The sequence below is a fragment of the Ornithorhynchus anatinus genome, chromosome 5 (assembly GCF_004115215.2).
Source record: "Ornithorhynchus anatinus isolate Pmale09 chromosome 5, mOrnAna1.pri.v4, whole genome shotgun sequence".
Lineage (NCBI taxonomy): Eukaryota > Metazoa > Chordata > Mammalia > Monotremata > Ornithorhynchidae > Ornithorhynchus > Ornithorhynchus anatinus.
The window spans coordinates 41,084,929-41,108,360 of NC_041732.1; the positions used below are offsets into that span (position 1 = coordinate 41,084,929).

At 42.7% G+C, this 23,432-nt stretch overlaps 1 protein-coding gene across 4 annotated transcripts in view; it reads right to left on the reverse strand.

The window, feature by feature from the left end:
* The window catches only part of INTS10 (integrator complex subunit 10), a 29,429-nt gene extending 7,158 nt beyond the window's left edge, over positions 1-22,271 (reverse strand). For 2 of the 4 annotated variants that reach the window (XM_029065406.2, XM_029065404.2), the window contains exons 1-15: positions 22,109-22,271; positions 18,509-18,576; positions 17,618-17,721; positions 16,731-16,870; positions 15,670-15,751; positions 15,235-15,375; positions 13,750-13,921; positions 11,992-12,161; positions 11,388-11,521; positions 9,228-9,381; positions 8,111-8,193; positions 6,146-6,298; positions 4,359-4,467; positions 2,482-2,561; positions 159-321 (exon numbers count right to left, since the gene is read on the reverse strand). In XM_029065406.2, coding sequence (XP_028921239.1) covers positions 159-321; positions 2,482-2,561; positions 4,359-4,467; positions 6,146-6,298; positions 8,111-8,193; positions 9,228-9,381; positions 11,388-11,521; positions 11,992-12,161; positions 13,750-13,921; positions 15,235-15,375; positions 15,670-15,751; positions 16,731-16,870; positions 17,618-17,721; positions 18,509-18,576; positions 22,109-22,237 — 1,882 coding nt within the window. In that variant the 5' untranslated portion in view covers positions 22,238-22,271. The remainder of the gene's footprint in view (positions 1-158; positions 322-2,481; positions 2,562-4,358; positions 4,468-6,145; positions 6,299-8,110; positions 8,194-9,227; positions 9,382-11,387; positions 11,522-11,991; positions 12,162-13,749; positions 13,922-15,234; positions 15,376-15,669; positions 15,752-16,730; positions 16,871-17,617; positions 17,722-18,508; positions 18,577-22,108) is intronic. The other 2 variants (XM_029065407.2, XM_001509329.4) reach the window with 2 other exon arrangements.
* Positions 22,272-23,432: the final 1,161 nt, after the last annotated feature.

The window sequence follows — 23,432 nt, forward strand, 5'->3', positions numbered from 1 at the left end:
TTTTTTTTTTTTTGAATCACCTGAATTATCCTCAGTTTGAATAACCATTCACTCATAACTGAGGGCTACATTGTTGGCTTGCCATCTGGACTCCATTTCACTCATTCTTGATCGAGGCCTTTCATTAAACCCCAGTTTTTTACCAAGAAAAAGGATACTTGTGACATAGTTGAAAAAATTTTCATATTGGAAATTTCCTTGTTGACAGATCTTGTTGACAGCTTTCAAGAATAAGTTTTCTCCCCGAGGCCATTCTTGCTGGAGCAACACAATTACATGGCCCAAAGCCATATCATCCCTGTTGTCTGTGAATGCTCTTAGCTGGAAAACAAATGCATGTATTGAATGGATCAGGACAGCCAAACTGCATATAAGGAGGAGCATATGAAAAGAACAAAAATCACTTCCTCAAAATACCATCTTTCACATATTTCATTTTTTTTAAGTAGGATAAAGGCATCAATAATAATTTGGGGAATGCCACCACATTTAACAAGAAATACTATTATCATTTACTTCACATCTGAAATTTTCTTCTACCATAATTTTATATTTTGATAACGTGGCCCTTTTAGATACCACTGCCTACTCTTCACGCAAGAGCATTCCTGAGAAGATGAAGCTGTGTCTAAATGGGTACTGCCAAACTAATTAATGAAAGGCTCCATTTCATTACATTGAACTGTATTTATTTTCTAGCCTCACATAAATGCGAGAAAGGGAGAAGGTGCCAAATATTCCATTAGAAACCCAAGAAAGTGTTCAATACTAATGGCATAAAGCTCACACAATAACCATCTGCGTATTAATTCCACCCAGAGGAAACTACACCATAAAATGACATGCAGTCTAGGTCTCCAATGCAGGCACAGTACAGTAATTCATCAGCTGACTTCTAGAAGATACGGGAATGCTCAGCTGGTGGCCTCCATCTACTATCTGTAAGGAACAAACTTAAAAGAAATGACAGCAGGCTCCTCGGCAGGCAGTCTCAGCCCAGAGGCAGGGGATTAAAAACCAAGCTTGTGATCATGGCTGCTCCCTTTTTTTCACTCATGAAAGTGACCCTCTTTATAAAACAGAACTTGAACTGTTCTTGCCTGAGCTGTATTTACAGGACAACATCACACAGGCACGAACTGCAATTTGCAAAGAAAAAATACAAACATGCCCTTGAGCTAGGATACCACAACATAACATGGTTTCCAAATTTGAAACATCCTGTATTACTAAATTAAATACATTAAAATGCCATTTTACTCCTAAACCAAAAAGATCATAGGCTTATGAGAAGCCAGAGTGTGCATACTAATTTATCTGCTAATTATATTAATTCACAATTTCACAATCACCCTCCCTATCATTCTCATGTCTCGATATACTTTTGCTTCTTTTTTACGGTTATTTGTTAAGTGCTTACTATGCGCTAGGCACTGTACTAAGCACTAGAGTAGATACAAGCTGTTCATCAGGTTGGACACCGTCCATGCCCCATCAGGGGCTCACAGCCTGAATCCCCATTTTACAGATGAGGTAACGGAAGGCCCAGAGAAGTGCAGTGCCTTGCCCAAGGTCACACATCACACAAGTGGCAGAGCTGGGATTAAAACCCAGGTCCTTGTGGCTCCCAGGCCCGTGGTCTATCCACTAAGATACCCTGCTCTTGCTCCTCTTCCTTTTAAAATCAGCAGCAGCAACAGCAGTTAACTCAGTAGGGAAAGGCCTGCATGGCCTTATGGCTGCATAGTTCCTAGGAAGGACTTTATACGACACAGAACAATACATCCAACTGTGGCGCTGAAATCTCAGGGACTCAGAGCTGCTCGGTTAACAAAAGGCCCAGAGAGGATATGGCAAGAGAGAAGTGACTGGAAGCAGACCATGTTGCTACTGTCAGTATTCACACCGTGAGCACTTATTTCTTAATTACCAAATTCAACATGACCCATTGCTTGGGAGCCTACACAAGGACTAAAGGCTAGACTGAGTTTTGCACATCTGAAATTTTATTCAAGAATTACTAAGGACAGAAATGATCTTTTCCCATTCACAGCTGAATAAAATAAAAGGTTTATCCATTTTAGAATACAAAGTACTATTTAAAATTTGGGGGGAGTTTATTTTTGAATAATCAGAAATGAATGGAGCAATTTTTAAGATTAAGGGAACTTTTTAAAAAATTGATTTATAACAATTATGGCTTTTGTTAGGTACTAAACACTGGTGTAGATACAAGATAATCAGGTTGGACACAGTCTATGTTCCACATGGGGCTCACAGTCTAAGTTAGAGGGAGGAGGATTTAATCCCCATTTTACAGATGAGGAAACTGACGTACAGAGAAGTTAAATGATTTGCTCAAGATTACAGAGCAGGCAAGTGGCCCAGCCGGAATCAGAACCCAGGTCCTCCTTCTCCCAGGGCCGGGTTTTACCCACTAGGTTATGCAGCTTCTATCACCTCCATCAACCCTAGACTTACCTTAAAACATGCCAACATTAAATGGAGACAATAAGGCATAATAGCTTTATTGGTACAAGGCAGTAGTTTCAGTTCTGAGCCTGAAATTAAAGCAAATGTATATATTAGTTTTAATGATGGAGACTGAAATCCATCAAAAATCCAATACCAGAAATTCCTAGAGTATTTTATCCTGAATGATGGTTATAATCTGAATCTATATTCTAAAATCAACATCTTGTGGAATGTATTATTAAAAGTTCTCCTGGCTGGTTTAACGTTTTTATTGACTAACAATATCACTGTTGTTCACTTTGCAGAATCACCAAATGTAATTCTAAGCATACTGGAGGAAGACAGAATGTAGACAATTAATAATAATAATTCGATTAAGCACTTACTATTTACCAAGCACTGTTCTAAGTGCATGGGTAGATGCAAGATAATCAGGTAAGACACTGTAGCTGTCCTATATGGGGCTCACAGTCTAAGTAGGAGGGAAAACAGGTATTAAACCCCGTTCTACATATGAGGAAACTGAAATATAGAGGAGTTAAGTAACTTGCCCTAAGATCACAGAGCAGGGCAATGGCAGAATCAGGAATATTACCCAGGTCTTCGGACTCCCAGGCCCTTGTTCTATCCCCTAGGCCACAGCGTGGCTCAGTGGAAAGAGCCCGGGTTTGGGAGCCAGAGGTCATGGGTTTGAATCCCAGCTCTGCCACTTGTCAGCTGTGTGACTCTGGGCAAGTCACTTAACTTCTCTGTGCCTCAGTTCCCTCATCTGTAAAATGGGGATTAAGACTGTGAGACTCACGTGGGACAACCTGATTACCCTGTAACTACCAAAGTGCTTAGAAAAGTGCTCTGCACATAGTAAGTGCTTAACAAATACCAACATTATTATTGTTTTCTTCATTCATTTATTCATTCATTCAATTCAATTTAAGGAGCACTTACTGTGTGCAGAGCTGTACTTCTTCCTGCCCTCAAAATCCTCAAGAGAGGAAGACAATGTAAACACATGAGCATTTAATGAATCGTATGACCAAACATATCCAACAGTGTAAGTCTTGCAAAACTTGAATCGATAGATAAAAAAAGAAGTAGATCATATCCTGATTCTTGATAGAATCCTTCATTTTCAGCTCATTTTTTTCCAGGACTGTATTGCAGGTTGCACCACTTCCCAAAAAGCCACATGGAAAAATCAGAAGGGGCTCAGAACCACACCTTCCCACCCCAGGCACAGTTCAGCTCGCTCCCCAGTCCCAGCCCTGCCCCCTCCTTGTGCGTCAGGGCAACAGGGCTGGGAGGTGGGACGGGAAGAGGGGCGGAGAGGGGTAGAATACTGTGGAAGAGTGCCTAGGCATCCCACCTCACTTTATTTTTACAGAAATTTCCCAATTTTTAGAAAAAGTATAATCTGGCTTTCTACTGCTTTTCATCTCTGCCGTCATGGAAAAACCTCAAAAAATTTAAAACCCGGGAATTTTCAGGAAAATTGATCTTAAACCAAAAATAAAGGGCTGTAAGGATTAAAAATGCTACACTTATATTAATCATCAGTTCCGGGGGCTAATCAAACAATCCATCAATCGACTGTATTTATTGAGTGCTTACTGTTTACAGAGTAATAATACTGTACTAAGTGTTTGGGAAAGTACGATACAATAAGAGTGCGTAGAACTACAGCAAGTTTTAAATGATATACTATAAATTACTTATTTATACTGTCAGTTTCCCCCTCTAGACCGTAAGCTCACTGTGGGCAGGGAACGAGTCTGACTCTCCCAAGCCCTTAGCACAGTGCTCTGCACACAGTAAGTGCTCTGTGAGTACTACTGATTTACTGATTGAAGTTAACAGCATAAGAAAACCCAATCTTGCCACTGTACCTTTTCTAAATTTGGGCTTCACTTTGGATGGCTCCTCTTGGGGTTTGCCTCCATCTGGTATGGGAAGCACCATGTAGCACATCAGATCGAGGACTTTCTCACATGTCATCTAAAAAGAGGGGGTGCAAAAAAAGGGAAACTGGATCCAAAGCTGCTGTTCTAATTCAAAGATGTAACCAAATTCTTGTAAACATCTGCAGTGAGCAAATGTGAGGAAAATATGAGGCAATGTTTACATCTGAAAATGCTGGGCAGCAGCCCCAAAAACACTATCTCCTCATTTCATTACGCTTAGCTAAACCGGGAAACAAATGTACTTCAATTCTATGTGTACAATGTAATTATTCAGCTCCAAGAACACACAGTTCTATCAAGTTCTGTAGAAACATGGGAAAAGGCAGAAACGAACAAGCAGCACAACCGTTAGGAGTTCTGGGACCTAGGTAATGTTGATGTCATGTGACTTTAAAAGCCTAGGTAGGGTGGCCTTCTATAAGCAGGAGAAACAACAACAATAATAATAATGATGGCATTTGTTAAGCACTTACTATGTGCAAAGCACTGTTCTAAATGCTGGGGAGGCTACAAGGTAATCAGGTTGTCCCACGTGGGGCTCACAGTCTTAATCCCCATTTTACAGATGCGGTAGCTGAGGCACAGAGTGACTTGCCCAAAGTCACACAGCTGACAAGCGGCGGAGCCGGAATTTAAACCCTTGACCTCTGACTCCCAAGCCCGTGCTTCTTCCATTGAGCCACGCTGCTTCTCTGAAAGGCACCAATGTGCAACACACTCTCCATCAATCTTTCAGATGAATTTAAAATCTCAAATGGGACTCTCTTGTGTTTTAAACATACCTTTTAAGGGCTTATTATGTGTCAAGCACTATTCTAAGCGCTTGGGGTAGATATAAGCTAATCAGCTTGGACACAGTCTTTGTGCCACATGGGATTGAGAACCTTTTGGGGGCAACTAGCCAATATGGTCAACCATGGGTCCAGATAGATAGATAACTTCCAGATATTAACTGGAAGTTTCTCCTATCCCCTATGGCGGCCCTGTGCTCCCCGGGATGTCTGGCTGGGCCTGATGAGTATTTTTTGGATGTATTTGAGAGGAGGCATGTGTGAGCAGTGGGGAAGCTGCATGAGTGAGGTCCCGATGAGGAAGTGGAATAAGTGAAAACCGAAAGGGAAAACAGGAAGGTACACTCAGTTCTGGAAGGTACACTCAGCTCTCCGATAGCACGGGAGCAGTGCTCCTGCAAAAACTGTGTTAAGGAAAACTTGTAGAGTAGTACTCACCATATCCAAGGCTGCATGCATATGCATAAACCATGTCTTTCCACACCGTGTACCGCTGTATCCAAAGAGGCTCACGCTGTCAGAAGACTATTTTCTAATTCCCTAACAGTGCCCTAGCCAAAATGCAAAGTGAAAACACACGCTATGCAGGAACCGAATGTAAAACCCTGACACTCAAAGGGTTTGGCTTTTTTTTTTTTTTAAGAAAAAATCAAAACCCCCTCACAAAGCACAAGGAGTCTAGTCATTTTATCTTAAAAAGACATAAATCTTATATCCATTCAATCTCTCCAGTTCGGATGGAGGAAAAAGTTAAAAAAAACCTCAACGAGAGCAACAAAACACATTCTCCTGGCTGTTCACATCGAGACTAAGTCAAGAGGGACCAAACCCCAAGTGGCAAAAACCTGCTGAATAATAAATGTAAGTAACAACCAGCTCACCCTACTGAAACCAATCCAACACCAACAACACATTACTTACTCGGTACTCGCCGAGGGCAAAGTGGCAGGTTGCTAACTGGATGAGTGCTCGCTGATGCTCTAGGGTCCCCTGACCTGGAATCGGCTGCTGAGAATGAGATCCCTGAAGAGCTGCTAAGTGGTGCAGACTGGCTACTGCCTTTTTATATTGTCCCTTCAAAAGATTAAAATGTAAATCAGGATGACTCTGATAAAGAGAACACTCAGGGATCAGAAATAATAAAAGTAATAATATTGATAATAACAACAATAAGGGCATTTGTTAAGCACTTACTATATGTCAAACACTGCTACGGTAGATACAAGCTAAATAAGGTTGGATATAGTCCCCGTCCCACATGGGGCTCCCAGTCTTAATCCCCATTTTACAGATGAGGAAATTTAGGTACAAAGAAGTTAACTGATTAACTTCTGTGTGACCCAAGGTCACACAGCAGACAAGCGGTAGAGCTGGGATTAGAACCCAGGTCCTTCTGTCTCCCAAGCCTGTGTTCTATCCACTAAGCAATGCTGCTTCCCGGTCAATTAGCAGTACTTATTGAGTACTTACTGGGTGGGGAGACCCATCCCTACTAATTGGGAGAGTGCAACACAAATTGTACATGATCCCTACCCTCAAGGAGTTTACAGCCTAGTGGGGAAGGCAGAACTAAAACCAATTAAAGACAGAAACAAGTGATAGGGTATAAAGACCAATCTATCAACAGAATTTATTGAGCACGAACTGGGTGCAGAGCACTATCCTAAGCACTTGGGAGAGTACAATATAACAGAGTTGGTAGGCATGATCCCTGCCCACGAAGAGCTTAAAGACCATCCATTAAAATAATGGCAATTAAAATAAATTAATAATAATGTTGGTATTTGTTCAGCGCTTACTATGTGTCGAGCACTGTTCTAAGCGCTGGGGTAGATACAAGGGAATCAGGTCATCCCACATGGGGCTCACAGTCTTAATCCCCATTTTACAGATGAGGTAACTGAGGCACCGAGAAGTTAAGTGACTTGCCCAAAGTCACACAGCTGACAAATGGCTGAGCCAGGATTTGAACCCGTGACCTCTGACTCCAAAGCCCGTGCTCTTTCCACTGAGCCACGCTGCTTCTCTACAGAACAGGGAAATGTGAAAGAATATTTACATTAGTGTTGAATTTGAAAGAGTATTTATGGTAGTGTTGTGGGGCTGAGGGTGGGGTGAATATCAAGTGCTTAGGGGGTACAGATCCATGTACACAGGTGAAAGGGAGGGCTCAGAGGGTAAATGAGGGGGGGTTTAGTCAGGGAAGGCCTCTTGGAAAAGGTGTGATTTTAATAAGGCTTTGTAGGTGGAGAAGGTGGTGATCCGCTGGGTACTTGTCAGCTGTGTGACTGTGGGCAAGTCACTTAACTTCTCTGTGCCTCAGTTACCTCATCTGTGAAATGGGGATTAAGACTGTGAGCCCCACGTGGGACAACCTGATTCCCCTGTGTCTACCCCAGCGCTTAGAACAGTGCTCTGCACATAGTAAGCGCTTAATAAATACCAACATTATTATTATTATTACTGAGGGGGAGGGTGTTCCAGGCCTGAGGAAGAATGTGGCCAACTTATTATTTTATGCTATTGTTAAATATGGCCCTTCCACTTGCTGAACAAACTTTAATTTATTTACCCAAGTACACCAAGCATATACAGCCCTGACATGGTGATGAGCTAGGTTTGAGTCTTTCACTACTGGGATTTGGCCAGCTAGGCCCCATATCTGATCCACGCAGGGCTTTTTTTCAGTCTGCGGCCTGATTCTACTGAATGCTATTTTTCAGATGACAGAGAACTATCACTACTGGGGCACTAAGAACAGCTGTATTTCAAATGCATCCCGCAGGCTAGTGAGTAGTGTGTTCCAAGTTTTGCACTGAATAAAGCTGACACCACAAGGGTACAGTCCATATAAATTAAGGAAGTTGGTGTCTGCCTCCATTTTACCTGATAGATGATCATATCTGTGAGGAAAATTCGCAACCAAAGCCAAGTATCTGTTTTCCAAGACAAACAAATACGTGTAAATTCTGTGGAGGAAATCAGAAAGCAAATTACGATGTCAGAAACAATTTATAAAAGTTGTGAGTAAATTCCAACATGTAAATAATTCACAAAAATAATACTGCAAATGTGCCTACCTATTCATTAATCCTCCTAGATATGTGTTGCCTCAAATCCATTGATTTTCAACTAATATACTGTGGAGTTAATTATATTATCCTCCAAATGGCTTGAAGAAAAAAAAATCAATGAAAAATATATTTGAATCCTCCATGAAAGCTCTAAAGAGGACATTTTCAGGTACACAATTTCAGAATTTGACTACAGAATAATCTAATAATGGAGTTTTCACTCTTGCTGACTCTGCATGCCATAATGTGTTTTTTGACTTTTGGGGTTTCTCATTATACTATAAAAGGTTTATTTGGCTTCACAGTACAGCCAAAAAATGTTGACGTTTGGATTTTAAGCAGAGGATAGGTATAGAAATTTTCTAGATTACTGAACACCCTCAATATTTACCGGTGCTATGGAGGGTAAAAAAATAAATGATAAAAATATAAAACCAAATATCCAACTACCCTTCAAATGCACAGGGTAATACTAAGCACATGAACTGTTGATTGGGTTTTCTTCTCCAAAATGGAACCCTAGAAACAATGCTGTTATCCCCTTTGTTACTAATCTGATCCCCACAACCTGGAGTGCTTCTGTGTTGTTAGGCCAAAGGGGGTAAATATCTTTCTCTCTCAGTACAGTCCACATAGCCACTTTTACCCCCACTCTTATCTTTGTGAAGCTAAAGTCTCCAGTGATGTTGGGGAGGAGACCATGTGCTCAGGGGCAGAGGCAGGTGTATGTGTGTGGGGGCGGGTAGAGATGGAACATGGGGTGGGGGTGGGATGGGAAGAAGACGCTTTGACCAGAAAGCTACCTGGCTTTCTCTGCCCTGGGCCCAACTGGAACATAATCTGGTCTTGTTGAGGGGGCACAGTGGTTTAAAACATTCACAAACAGCACAAAACTGGTACACAGTGTTCTTTACAAGAAGATGCCTTACCCTTATCAAGGGAATCTAGAGAATAGAGCAGCTCCCAGCTCTCTCGTGCCAATTTAAAGCTCTCCAGTACCTCAATGGAGTTGACAAGTTCCGCTTTATTAACTACAATGTGCCGATTTCTTCCTTTCCCTGAACATTCTTCATCATCTGAACTCTAATGTTTAAGGAGTAAGAACAACAACAGGTTTCTCTCCCTTTCAGAGTTTATGAGGTTTACTACTAATCTGAATATTGAATTCACTCAAATCAGATAGTACAGTAGCAGGAATAAAAAAGCTCATTTTGGATATAACAATTTGGCTATGAAAAACAAACTACTAACCTTTATTACATTATTACTTTGAGGAGCATCGCAAAGTAAAATATACTGCCAAGTCATAACCTTGGTTCCCTTAGAACATATGTTTTTGCTATGTGTTTTGGCCAGAACATCGAAAGGAAATTAAGAAATGATTTTCTGGCCATGCCAGTCTGGCTGGATGCAGTGCAGAGCAGTGTCAAAAGAAACAGTTGGGCATACAGTTACAGCATCATTCATTCATTCATTCAATTATATTTATTGAGCGCTCCTGTGTGCAGAGCACTGTACTAAGCACTTGGAATATACAATTTGGCAATTGATACAGACAATCCCTGCCCTACAATGGGTTCACAGTCTAAACGACAGGCTCACGGTCTCAGACACAATGAGTACTACAATGTGAGTTTTCCTTAGGGCAGCCTTTTGTGAAAATCTAATGTCCACATTATAGGAGAACTCTTTCCACAACATCTTTTTTCTCAGGCTTTGGATAGAACGTGTTAGGGAATTAGAGAATGTTCTTCCAACCCTGTGGAAGGTACATGGTGTGATTCCGTCAATTCATTCAATCATGTTTTGGAGTGCCTAATGGGTGCAAAGCACTGTACTAAGCCCTTGGGAGAGGACAATACAACAAACAGTACATGGACAGTACTGCCCATGCTGCCCCTTGTTGTATAGAGGGGTTAGCTGTTTGCAGAGCCTGATTCTCATTAATAATCTATACCTTGCATTTATAAGTGCTTTTGAATTTTTCCAAAGGGCTTTTACGTCAGCTACCTCATATTGTCCCTATAAATTCCTGCGAAGTAGAGAGAGGCAAGTATTACTACCCACACTTAGAACTACCCACACTTAGACGAGGAAATGGAGGCACAGAGAGTTAAGTGACTTCTAGCCCAAGGTCATCCAGCAGGCCAGTGGCAGATCTGAGACTGGAATCCAGGTCTCTTGACTCTTAGGCCTCTGCTCTTTCCACTAGACTTTTTAAATTCAATGTCTCTTTAATTCCTTGTCAACTTTACATTAAGCTACCTCATTTATATATGGAGAGGGGGATAAACTTTTTATTGTCTGTCATGCTCTTCCAGACAATGGTGTCACCTTAGCATGCTTCCCAGTACTGTTATGTAATATATGTTATGGTTTTGGAAGCATGGCTCTTGTGAAGTTCATGAGGTCCTCATTTACAGCACTGTTAACACAGAGTCCAACTTTATTTCTCCAATGGGACTCACACACAAAATGGTAAAGGAGAAACCATTAAAACAAAGAATTCTAAACAATCAAGCGGAGGGTAGGAGAGAGACAAATTTGTAAGGGTAAATTGCCAACAGTCAATCAGAGGGAGGCAGAGAAATGCTCTCTACACTGAATAATGTCCAGAGTAATGATGTAGAATAATGTAATGATGTAATAATGTAATGATGTCTAGAATAATGCTGTCGGATATTATCAGAGGGCACACACACACATCTTCAAATTGCAAAGAAGATACTGTACTTTAACAAAATTACATTTTGTTGCATCTGTAGCTCTTATAATTGCTAAATTAAACATCTTTTCTATTCATTTTATAATGCAAGTCAGTAATTCTAGGAAGTATTTTCTCCCCCAGAACTTTCACTTGGATTATTCTGATTTTGTTTTTGGAAGAATTATCATCTTTTAGGATTTCTGCCTACAAGTTCCAAGTTGTTCAAGGCTAAATAGTTAAATGATCTAAGCCTCATGTACGTCAACAACTCCAATGAAATCTTTCCGCTGTGATTACTCCAAAGTTATTAGGAGGTTCTTTGCAGTAAATTGTCAAAAGCCCACCTGTAATCTGTTAAAAATTGAACAATTCAAAACATTACCATAGTTTTTTCTCTCCCCTCAGCAAGCTTCCTCTTTTTATGGATGTGCTTGTTACGATCAATTTCTACATCTCCATATACATTTACCACGTCTTCAAGGAGAATCAGTGGGACTTGGCTTGGGGCATTTGGACCTAAATAAATAATGAATGAAAACAAAAATTACCTTTAAAATAGATAAAATTGCAAAATCTTTACTAATGTATGATAGTCAAACAGAATTCTAAGATCCTGCAATTTAAAATCCCGAACATTATTCTACATCACCAAAATGTCCAAAGCAATGTTTGGAAAAATGATCTTGTCAGAAAATGACAGGGAAAATTATCTATAGCTGTGGAAATTCACAATCACTCAAAACTGTGTATCGTAGTAGCCAAAATGGTCAACTGAAAATGGAGCAAGAGACTCAAAACTGTGGTTGGCAAAGAAAATAGGTACCTATCCAAAGGTGTTTTTTCATGATGTTGCATTTACAAACCAAGAAACCCCTGCAACCTCCTTGATATAAAAATGGTGTTGATTTCTGACCCTATAAGCATCTTAAGTCCAATGGTTTTGAATGGTTACACATCCTTAAAGCTCTTTCTTACAGAGAACTAACCTTGGAAGAGAGATGGCTGGATACTGTTGACATATTGGAATGCATTTTTAAAGAAGACCAGCATTGTGGAATAGACAACTTGGCTTTTATACTTAGCATGAGCTTCATTGTCAAAGTTACTGATGTATCTGCAGAGATCTTTCATTCTGTGCAAAATATCACCAAAGCTCCTGAAAGATGAAGGGTGACATGAAGATAACGTTAGTTAACCTGAGCTAGTCAGCCAGGACACGAGAGAGAGATGAGTTCATCTGCCTGAAAAACCAACCCTTCAAATCTGCTGAACCTGAAGAGAAACAAGAGGAAGATTCCCTGAGTCTAGGGTGGTCACTGAGAGAACCTTGTGAATTCTGGACAAGGAGATGCAAGTGAAATCAGAATTAATCTAATGATGTCATGTGCACCAATTTGCAAAGTCCACCTGGCTTTTGGCGGATCCTAGAGTGTTTCTCCTGAGCCTCTCCTTTGCTCCAGAGGCTTGGCATTCCCTTCCCAAGTCCATCGAACACTACTGTGGCACTGGAGGCCCGGAATTTGGTGGAGGGAAGCTCAGTGATGAAAACCGAGCTCATACTGTGTGCAGGGCCCCAAACTAAGCACCTGGCATAAGATTCAGTAAAGTAGGCAATAATAATAATAATACTGATGGCATTTGTTCTAATGGCAAAGTACTGTTCTAAGCTCTGGGGAGGATACAAGGTGATCAGGTTTTCCCACGTGGGGCTCAGAGTCTTAATCCCATTCTACAGATGGAGTTACTGAGGCCTAGAGAAGTTAAGTGACTTGCCCAAAGTCACAGCTGACAAGTGGCTGAGCCGGGATTAGAACCCATGACCTCTGACTCCCAAGCCCGGGCTTTTGCCACTGAGCCACGCTGCTTCCTGCCTCAAGGCGCTTACAGTCTAGATGGGGAGACGGACATTAGAATAAATTACAGCTGTGTTTGTACATAAATGCTGTGGGGCTTGGGGCAGGGTGACTATCAAAGTGCTTAAGGGGTACAGACCCAAGTGCTTAGGCAGCACAGAAGGGAGGGTGAACGGGGCAGTGAGGGCTTAGTCAGAGAAGGCCTCTGAAATAAGGAGGTCAGTAGTTGGCTTGACTGACAGACTTTATCTAGGCTTACCACTTCCTCAGTAATATATTCCCAAACTGCTTCTGCCTGAGGAGATGGAATATGCCCAGAGCAATCTAGATAGAGTTCAGCAAGCTGGATGCAACGCGAGGGACAGCAGCTATCATTTAGGGAGACAGCTCAGCAATCAGAAGAAGCACAGGAGCACATAAACTCCCAGCCAAATATACCGCCAGACTAACTCAACATACTTTACTGCAATAACAACAACTCTCTGCTGTTAGAGACGGTTTTTTGTTGGAGTTGTTACGAAAGATGTGGATTCTGCATGTTGGTTTTCAGGTGGATGTTAATTTAACCCCATGAAGATATGGCCACTCTTATATCAGCTGAAAATTTGACCGGACTACTAAGGAGACTTGATTGCCAATGAAGTTGGAATAGTACGCGCCACCGGGGCAGCCCGGCAAAAATCTAAACAATAAAAAAAATAAAGTCCAGGCCTTCCCAGGCAGAACTCAACTCCAGAGGTTTTCTAGCTAGAGATTGCTAGTTTTGGACCACTGGACTCTGAGAAACACCCAAATATGAAGGAATCCAAATGCCTTCAATTCACCCTGTCCAACCCTCACAGAGGGAAGCTACACGAGAAACCCAATCCAAGAACAAAGGACATTTCTAACCGTCTTCCTTTATCCATTTGCCATTCACATCTCATTCCTACGACAGACAAAATCTTGAACAACCTCTCCCATGGGTCCACAATCTGGGATGATTTTTCAGTCAGTCCTTCTATTACGTATTTCTGTGAACTGCGTTTGTTAGGGGACATAAGATCAGAAGTATCTTGCGCACCTTAAAGAAAGAATTATTATTAACACACACAGTAAACCTCTTGTTACTGCAATACTATTTCATATGAAATTCTTATACAAACCAAGTTGCTCTGAATCCTTTTAGTATTAAAAAGTTGAATTCAAAGTGTTTTAATATTTAATTTGAAGCAATTCTTCCCCCGAGGTGGAGCATAAGCATATGGTTTTTAATCCATTTACTTCTGCCTATTACAAGCTTCCAGCTGCTGGGCACTCTATGCCCATTGCCAATTAAAAGCTGCCGATATTAGCTCGGACACAGAACTGAGATGGGAAAGACAAGGGGAGGACAGGGTCTGGGTGGGATGATAAGATCCCCAGGCCAATAGGGAGCCAAACAAAAAGGAACACACTTAAATGAACATTAACAGTTGCTAGACTGTAGAATCCTTGATGTATACTAAATGCTATTGTACTTTTCCAAGGGCTTAGTACAGAGTTCTGCACATAGTAAGCACTCAATAAATCCAAATACCTCAGTGTTTTTACAAAGGTTACATATTTTCTGACAAGCCTTTAAAACAGAGTTCATCTAAATATAAACTGAATAATAAAGGAGATGTGTTGGCAGAACTAAAAAACCTTGGCCAATACTTGGAAAAATGTATTTTTTCTACACTACATTAACTCAGTTGAAATTAAAATTACAGTGTTGAAGGCCCAAAAGAAAAATTAGTGCCTGGCTGATGCTTAGTTTACTTATGAGTATTTTCATCCTCACAGGTAAACCATTAAGGAATTTTAAGTAAATACTTAGATAATCTGATATTTAAAGAATGCCAGTCACCAAATCTGAACTTTCCTTATCTACCAAAAACACTCAGCTATTAAAGTCAGTTTCCTTTTATTTTTTGTTTTCTTAAAAAGTTAAATATTCTATACCGGTTAGAATTCTAATTCATTTAGTAAATCATTATATTACAATAATAATGTTGGTATTTGTTAAGTGCTTACTATGTGCAGGGCACTGTTCTAAGCGCTGGGGTAGATACAGGGTACTCAGGTTGTCCCACGTGAGGCTCACAGTCTTAATCCCCATTTTACAGATGAGGTAACTGAGGCACAGAGAAGTTAAGTGACTTGCCCACAGTCACACAGCTGACAAGTAGCAGAGCTGGAATTCAAACCTATGACCTCTGACTCCCAAGCCCATGCTCTTTCCACTGAACCACGCTGCTTATCTAACTGTAACGTGAGGTAAGCAGCATGAAGCATCACTATTAACTACTACAGTCATAGACCTTTGTTTTAAAAATGGATGCCATCAATTTAACTTTTCAGTGATGCACTTACCTTGATGTTGGGTTTCTGTTTGGGCAGATCTTGTAACATAATTAATATAAAACTCAGCAGCTTTGTTCAAGTACTTGTATAACAAACTGGCAGGCAATCGAACATCAGGGTTATTAATTATTAGAGGGAGAACATCACAGACTAATGGAGAAGAGAAAACCAAAGTTAAATTGCTTTGCTACCTGCAAAAAAATAAGAGTTTGCTTAGAAGTGCTATTTTGAAACTAATTTTACACTAAAAATTATATGTTGCCAATTATGGTAATGCTAATGGTTTCCACATGAAAATAGTTTTGCTGCTACTGCTATTTTAGGTTTTCAAAAGTCTTATTGTCTGTCAAATCGGAGGATAGCTGGAAAACTGCCCTAGAAGCAAACTTTTTGAGAGCTCTCATCAAGACTGAAGAGTGATCTACACCACGATTCTTGTCTTACCAAACAATTTCCTGAAGCAGTTGACAGGGGACTCTTGGTCTTCAATATTTTCAGCTTCTAGCAAAGTCTCCCCAAGGCCTACCTGGTTAAATGTGGTTCAAAGTGTAAATAAAACTTGAGAATTCTACATCAGAGAGAAGGATCAGCATGACTCAGGCTTGACTACAGATTATATAAAGATGAATGAATCTACACAGGAGGCAAAAGGCAGGTTCCGCTAACCCCATTTTACAAATGGAAAAAAAAACAAAACACAGTGAGTGAATCTCTGGCAGGACTCTTGTCTTCTAGTGGGGGTGCTTTAATACAAAATCAGTGCTACCCGACCTTTTCAATTGGATGAATAAATAGTCCATGGGTGTATGCGGGTGAGGGTTAGGTGGAATATTGAAGGTTTCCTCAAAGGTTGTTCATTATATGATCTTGTACAGCGGTAGACTTCTCCATCATCTCTGCACTGTGCAGGAGTAAACTCCTAAACTAGGAGGCACTCCTGACAAATTAAAATGTGACAGTCCTCTAACATTAAAAAGACAAATAATTGTGCTTCAGTACACTTGTTGGGAAGCACTGTCTCCTACCTCCTAGCCAGAAAACCTCAGGATCTCATGATTCCTAAGCCTTGGGAGTCAAAGCAGTCAATAGGCATTTTGGATTAAAGGAAATCTTGGCTTTAGTGACCCCCTTGCTCTGTTTTCCTAAGCCTGCAAAATACACAGTGCTGTCATTATCAGGGTGGTAAGTCTGTTTTGCTCATAACAGTGAGACACTGCTAAAATGCACTTGCACTGTAAATGCATGACTAAAGATAATTTCAATTCTCAAAAAAAAACAAACAAAAAAAACCAGACCAAAAAACCCAACAAAACCCCAAAAACATGAAAGAAGGTCCACAGGACAGACTACTAATCAAGAATTAATATTACATTTATCTTCAACTGGATATACAAGACTTCAGACAGTTCTGTCAAAACTGGGAACAGTCTTAAATGAATGGTAGAATGCCACCCTCCTAGCCCCTCTTGTGCAAGAAAAAAGGAAAATATGCATTCACTTCTTACCCCGTGTTGCACTACCGTTTCAGGGAAACGCCTCAAGAGCAACAGCAACATTTCTGCTCGTTCCAGAGTATTAAAGCATTGTTCTGTGGCCTTTAATAGCATCTCACATTGGACCCGACCAGGGAGGGTTTCAAATAAACCTATAAAAAGTAAAATTTTATACTTTATTCAATCCATAGTAAGGAAAGAATACATAACTTTGTCATTTGGAAAGGTAAAAAAGCATGTATTTTACTTAGTTAGGCAGCTCTATTGGTTAAAATGGTAATGCAGGCTCTTCCCCTTTCAGCATCTTTTGTAATGCCTTATGTTATTCTAAGGATGTAATCAATCATTCCTATTTACTGAGCGCTTATTGTGTGCAGAGCACACTTCAGCAGAGTTGGTAGACATGTTCCCTGCCCATAATGAGATTTCAGTCTAGAGGGAGCTGAGAGATCTGCATCTGACTGTTAGGTCACTAGAAATGTGAAGATCCTGCTACTAGCTAAATTTTGAGAATCTCCAGAGTTCACACTTTTCTCCAGTTTTGAATTTCTAAAAGCTACATGCTAGCACAGAGAGTAAGGAGCTCACAAAGAAAGAAAAGTCTCCTTGCTTATTTTCTTTGCGTGCCCCCATTTTGGTGGGCATTATCTGTTATACCTGGACAAGGCTCGTTGGGATCACTGATAAATCTACTTTGATTATCCACCAGAGAGAGATATCCCTCCAAGGATGTTTCTGGGCTTACATCACTTCACTTCTACAGAAGCAGTGCCTTCATCTGGGGATTAGGAGACCAAGGATCTAATTTTTCATGTAGTTTTGCTAATAGTGTGAAATTTGGGCTCTACAAAACTGCATTTCAGAGACTGCAGGGCTGAAACTCTACCACCAAAACTTACCTCTTAAAAACTGAGTCTGTTTATCCTGAGAATCATTCCTTAATGCTGATGTGATAACACTGATTTCTCTCCATACAACTGGCTGATCTGGGAAATTTACAAACCTGGAAAAGTGAAAAAGGAGTGTAACGTACCAAATTAAGACTGACTCAGGTCTAACTGAATATGTTTTTTCACTACAAGTTTGGCAAGAATGTTTGTTAGGGAATGATCATCAGACAATGCAAGCCTGTTGGGATATGGTGCACTATGACAGTGGAAGAAATGTGGTCAACAAAAAGGGTGACTGCTAGACTCAAGTATTCCTAAAGGAAGGGTTTTGCAAGAATGCAACTCTTGTGTTAGAAGTTCAGGTTAAAGAATTGGAGAATTGGCTGTACTGGAATCTTAAACTTCATATTTCAAAAGGAAAGAGTTTCTTCCTGAACACATCTGCATTTTAGAGCAGTGCAGAAAAAGTGCATTCAGTTTTTTAATGGATGTTTCTGTGCCTTCTACAATGCATATTCAACTATGTCAAGGGAGTTCCACACACAGCTATTCAGAGTTGATTTCCAGGCAAGAGAAAGTCTAGGTCCCTAAGACAGAGCTGTAAAAAAAAAACCCCACCAAAAAAAGGTACAAGGAGCATTTGACTTCCTCAGTACCAAGAAGTAGATCTGAATAGCAATCTGTGGCAGAGAGGAGAGGAATGCAATCCTCTGGGTTCTAAGATGATGCACAAACAATGGACTGGAACTGAATACTAGCTACACTGGCAGTAACCTTAGGGACTCCATGGGTGCCAGTAGCCTTTGGAAACTGGCTGCTTCTTCCTGCACTACCAGCTCCAGGCATTTTGGCAGACACTAAGCAACCTCAAAGGTTCACTATGATGTCATCCTCACTCACATGTCGTACAGAAGCCTCCCAGCCGACGATGTCCGCTCTGCATTCCGCTCGATGGTGTACATTTCATACTGCAGTAGAAACCAGACACAATCAGAGCAGACCACACAGTGCTTCTGGTTCTAGGACTGGCTACTCAGGACACCAGGAAGAGAAACAAATCTCTGACCCTACTTCACTCATGATTCCTTCCCACGCCATAGTTCATCATACCAATTCATAATTATCAAATGATACACCATTCAGGAGCTAACATTTTTACCTAAACTTTCACACACAGACACACACACCTATAGTAAAGGCTCAGGGCTAGCTATTATACACGTGTGTACTGTACTTCAGATTTGTCTGCTAGTTATGTGCCACCAAATCAGCAAAATCCTGTAATTACAGGCCTTCACTTTCTTTTTCCATTCTGAGCAAAGGAGTGCAAATATTGGAAAATGTTCATAGATGTCAACAAGTGGCACTGAGGGATAGGTTTTGCAGTGAGAGCAGCCACGTAACAATGACAAGACAATCCCAGCAGCACCCACATATGCAGCAATTGATGACATTCCCAAGTTCGTGAGGTTAGTTGCTCATTGATACCTATCATTCATTCATTCATTCAATAGTATTTGAGCGCTTACTATGTGCAGAGCACTGTACTAAGCGCTTGGAATGTACAAATTGGCAACAGATAGAGACAGTCCCTGCCCATGATGGCCTTACAGTCTAATCAGGGGAATCAGTTATGCTTCCTCTGCTATTCTGTCACAATGATATTTCTGGAACTTTTTTGCTTATACAGTTCATTGTACTAAAATCACTTTTTTAATATTTTTACTTTAATTTAAAAAAATTTCCAAGTCATCAAACTTTGGGATTAGGATTTGCCACTAATGCATATTCATTCACAAGCCCACACATATGCATTTACACACATGGCACCCAACAGATATTACTAAGGACTCTTCAGATTCTAGAATGTGAGCTCATTGTGGGCAGGGAACACGCCTACTTTGTCATATTGAACTCCCCAAAGCACTTAGTACAGTACTCTGCATATATTAAGCACTCAATACATACATTTGATTCGGCCTATCCTACATTCAGGTGCCCAGATGACTCTTCCTTAAATGTCTTTCAGAATAAGCCACTCACCTCCTCAAAATCTTTCAATGGCACAGACCTCTCTCTGCACTAGTTATTCCTAACTATTGTTCTCAAAGCTCCCCCATCCTTGTCTCCTTACCTTTTCCCTCTTTTCTCCAATTGAATCACAGGTCTCCACTCCCCTGTAAACCAACTTCCTAACTGGATCTTGAACTGAACTCTCCCATCCCAACTCTTCTCCCCACCCCGAATCAAACTTCCTCGGCACCTTCAAAATCTCATCAAATGCCACTTTTTCCACAAGGGATGATGTGCACAAGGAATGCATCTGCCAACTCCGCTGTACTGTCCTCTCCCAAGCCTATAGTACAATGCTCTGCACATAGTACGCGCTAAACAGAGAAGGGACTGGGGGCAGAAAAGCATCTGCTCCTTCCAGTATCCTTGTTGTGCCTGTCAGAGGCCGGAGAGCTGGATGCCCTGGGTTCTAATCCTGACTCAACTACTTGCCTGTGCTTGACCTTGGGCAAGTCACTGCACTTCTCTGTGCCTCAGTTCCTCAACTGTAAAATGATGATTCAATATATTCTTCTTTCTTATTTAGACTATGAGCCCCATGTGGGACAGGCAGTGTTTCCAACCTGATTTAACTTGTATCTACCCCAGGGCTCAAAACAGTGTTCGACCCAAATACTATTAACATGGGTTTTCCTCGATTAATCACCACCTCCCCTGGTCAAGTCATGCCGACAGCCAACCTTAGCACTCATGTGTACCTAAGGGTTTATTTATTTACTTTTGATTATTTTTATTTTTTTACCAGCTGTACCTATGTCTTTCCTACTTGTTTTGTCTTGTTTTGTTGTCTGTCTCCCCCGTTTAGGCTGTGAGCCCGTTGTTGGGCAGGGATGGTCTGTCGCCAAACTGTACATTCCAAGTGCTTAGTACAGTGCTCTCTACATAGTAAGAGCTCAATAAATACAACTGAATGAAAGTGGGTCTGTCCTTCCACCCCACTATCAGTCTAAGGTCCTCACAGGCTGGGCCCATGTCTTTTACTTTTATATGTTCCCAAACAACTTGGCCACTAGGTTCTCAGCAAATAATTATGGTATTTATTGAGCGCTTACTCTGTGTCACGCACTGTACTAAGCACTGGGGTGGGTACAAAGAGCTACAGCTCCCCTTTCCTTCCGCGTCATCTCGACTCGCTCCCTTTGCACCAGCCCCCCCAGCCCACATCACTAATTTATCTATGCCTATGTCTATATCGAAAATTCTATTTATTCATATTGATGCCTGTTTACTTGTGTGGATGGGCCTAAAGCAGCGTGGGTCAGTGGAAACAGCGTGGGCTTGGGAGTCCAAGTGCTTAGTACAGTGCTCTGCACATAGTAAGCGCTCAATAAATACTATTGAATGAATGAGTCAGAGGTCGTGGGTTCTAATCCCGGCTGCGCCCCTTGCCAGCTGGGTGACTGTGGGCCAGTCACTTCACTTCTCTGTGCCTCAGTGACCTCGTCTGTAAAATGGGGATTAACTGTGAGCTTCTCATGGGACAACCTGATGACCCTGTATCTCCCCCAGCGCTTAGAACAGTGCTCTGCACAGAATAAGTGCTTAACAAATACCACCGTTATTACTCTCTGGGCCTCAGTTCCCTCATCTGGAAAATGGGGATGAAGCCCGGGAGCCCCAGGGACAAGCTGATGACCCTGTATGTACCCCAGTGCTCTTCACTGAGTAAGCGCTTAACAAATACCAACGTTATTACTCTCTGGGTCTCAGTTCCCTCATCTGGAAAATGGGGATGAAGCCCGGGAGCCCCAGGGACAAGCTGATGACCCTGTATCTCCCCCAGCGCTTAGAAGAGTGCTCTGCACAGAGTAAGCGCTTAACAAATACCAACAAGATTATTCTCTGGACCTCAGTTCCCCCCATCTGGAAAATGGGGATGAAGCCTGGGAGCCCCAAGGACAAGCTGATGACCCTGTATGTACCCCAGCGCTTAGAACAGTGCTCTGCACATAGTAAGCGCTTAACAAATACCAACATGACTATTCTCTGGACCTCAGTTCCCCCCTTGTGGAAAATGGGGATGAAGCCTGGGAGCCCCAGGGACAGGCTGATGACCCTGTATGTACCCAAGCGCTTAACAAATACCAACATGATTACTGTCTGGACCTCAATACCCCCCATCTGGAAAATGGGGATGAAGCCTGGGAGCCCCAGGGACAACCTGATGACCCTGCATCTACCCTAGCGCCCAGAAAAGTGCTTGGCACCTAGTAAGCGCTGAAGAAATACACCATTATAAATATCTGTTTCTTTCTATTGACTTCTACGGATGCCTTTCTCCCCCTGTGTGTAGGCTGTGAGCCCGCTGCGGGCAGGGCTGGGCTCTCTTGGGGAGCTGCCCCTTCCAAGCGCTTAGTACGGTGCGGTGCACGGAGGAGGCGCTCGGCACGACCGCAAATGGAGGCGTGGCGGAGCCGGGCGGCTGACCTGGATGTTGAAGTCGGCGGGGTAGAGGCTGCGGGCGGTAATGAGCCAGGCCTTGGCGGCCCACAGGTCCTGCGGCACCAGCTCCCGGGCCCGCTGCACCAGGAACTCGCAGTCGCCCTGGGCCGACATCTTGCCCCGCCCAGGCGGGACCTAAGGACCGGCCGCCCCCACTGCGCATGCCCGGAGGGATCGGCCTCCCCCTCCCCACTGCGCATGCCCAGAGGGAAGGGGACCCGGCCTCCCCCCACTGCGCATGCTCGGAGGGACCGGCCTTCCCCCTCCCACTGCGCATGCTCAGAGGGAAAGGGCTCCGGCCTCCCCCCACTGCGCATGCTCGGAGGGACCGGCCTCCCCTCCCACTCTACATGCCCAGAGGGAACGAGACCCGGCCTTCCCCACTGCGCATGCTCGGAGGGACCGGCTTCCCCCCTCCCACTGCTCATGCCGAGAGGGAACCGGACCCGGCCTCCTCCACTGCGCACGCCCAGAAGGACAGACCTTTCCCCTTCCCCCCCCCACTGCGCATGCCCAGAGGGAACGGGACCCGGCCGCCCCCCTCCACTGCGCATGCCCAGAGGGAACGGGACTCGGCCTCCCCCACCGCGCATGCCCGGAGGGACAGGTCTCCCCCACTGCGCATGCCCGAGGGAAAACGGTACCCCCGCCCTCCCCAACAGCCTCCCCCACCGCGCATGCCCAGAACGGAAAGATGGAGAAGTGGATTCCCAACGATGTCTCGTCCGGGCCCGGTCAGCGCTACTGCGCAGGCGCAATAGCTGCGGCTCTGGCTGAGCTTAGGGTCGGCGATCTACTTGCGGCCTACACGTCATTCATTCATTCATTCATTCAGTTCATTCAATCGTCTTCATTGAGCAATTATTGGGTGCAGAGCACTGTACTAAGCGCTTGGAAAGTACAATTGGGCAGCAGAGAGAGACAATCCCTACCCAAAACGGGCTCACACATCTAGAAGGGGGGAGGCAGACGACAAAACAAGTAGACAGGCATTGGTATCATCAATATAAATAGAATTATAAATGATAATAATAATAATGATGGTATTTGTTAAGCGCTTACTATGTGCCCGAGGAGAAGCAGCGTGGCTCAGTGGAAAGAGCCCGGGCTCTGGAGTCAGAGGTCAGGGGTTCAAATCCCGGCTCTGCCACTTGTCAGCTCTGTGACTGTGGGCAAGTCACTTAACTTCTCTGTGCCTCAGTTACCTCATCTGTAAAATGGGGATTAAGACTGGGAGCCCCACGTGGGACAACCTGATTCCCCTCTGTCTACCCCAGCGCTTAGAACAGTGCTCTGCACATAGTAAGCG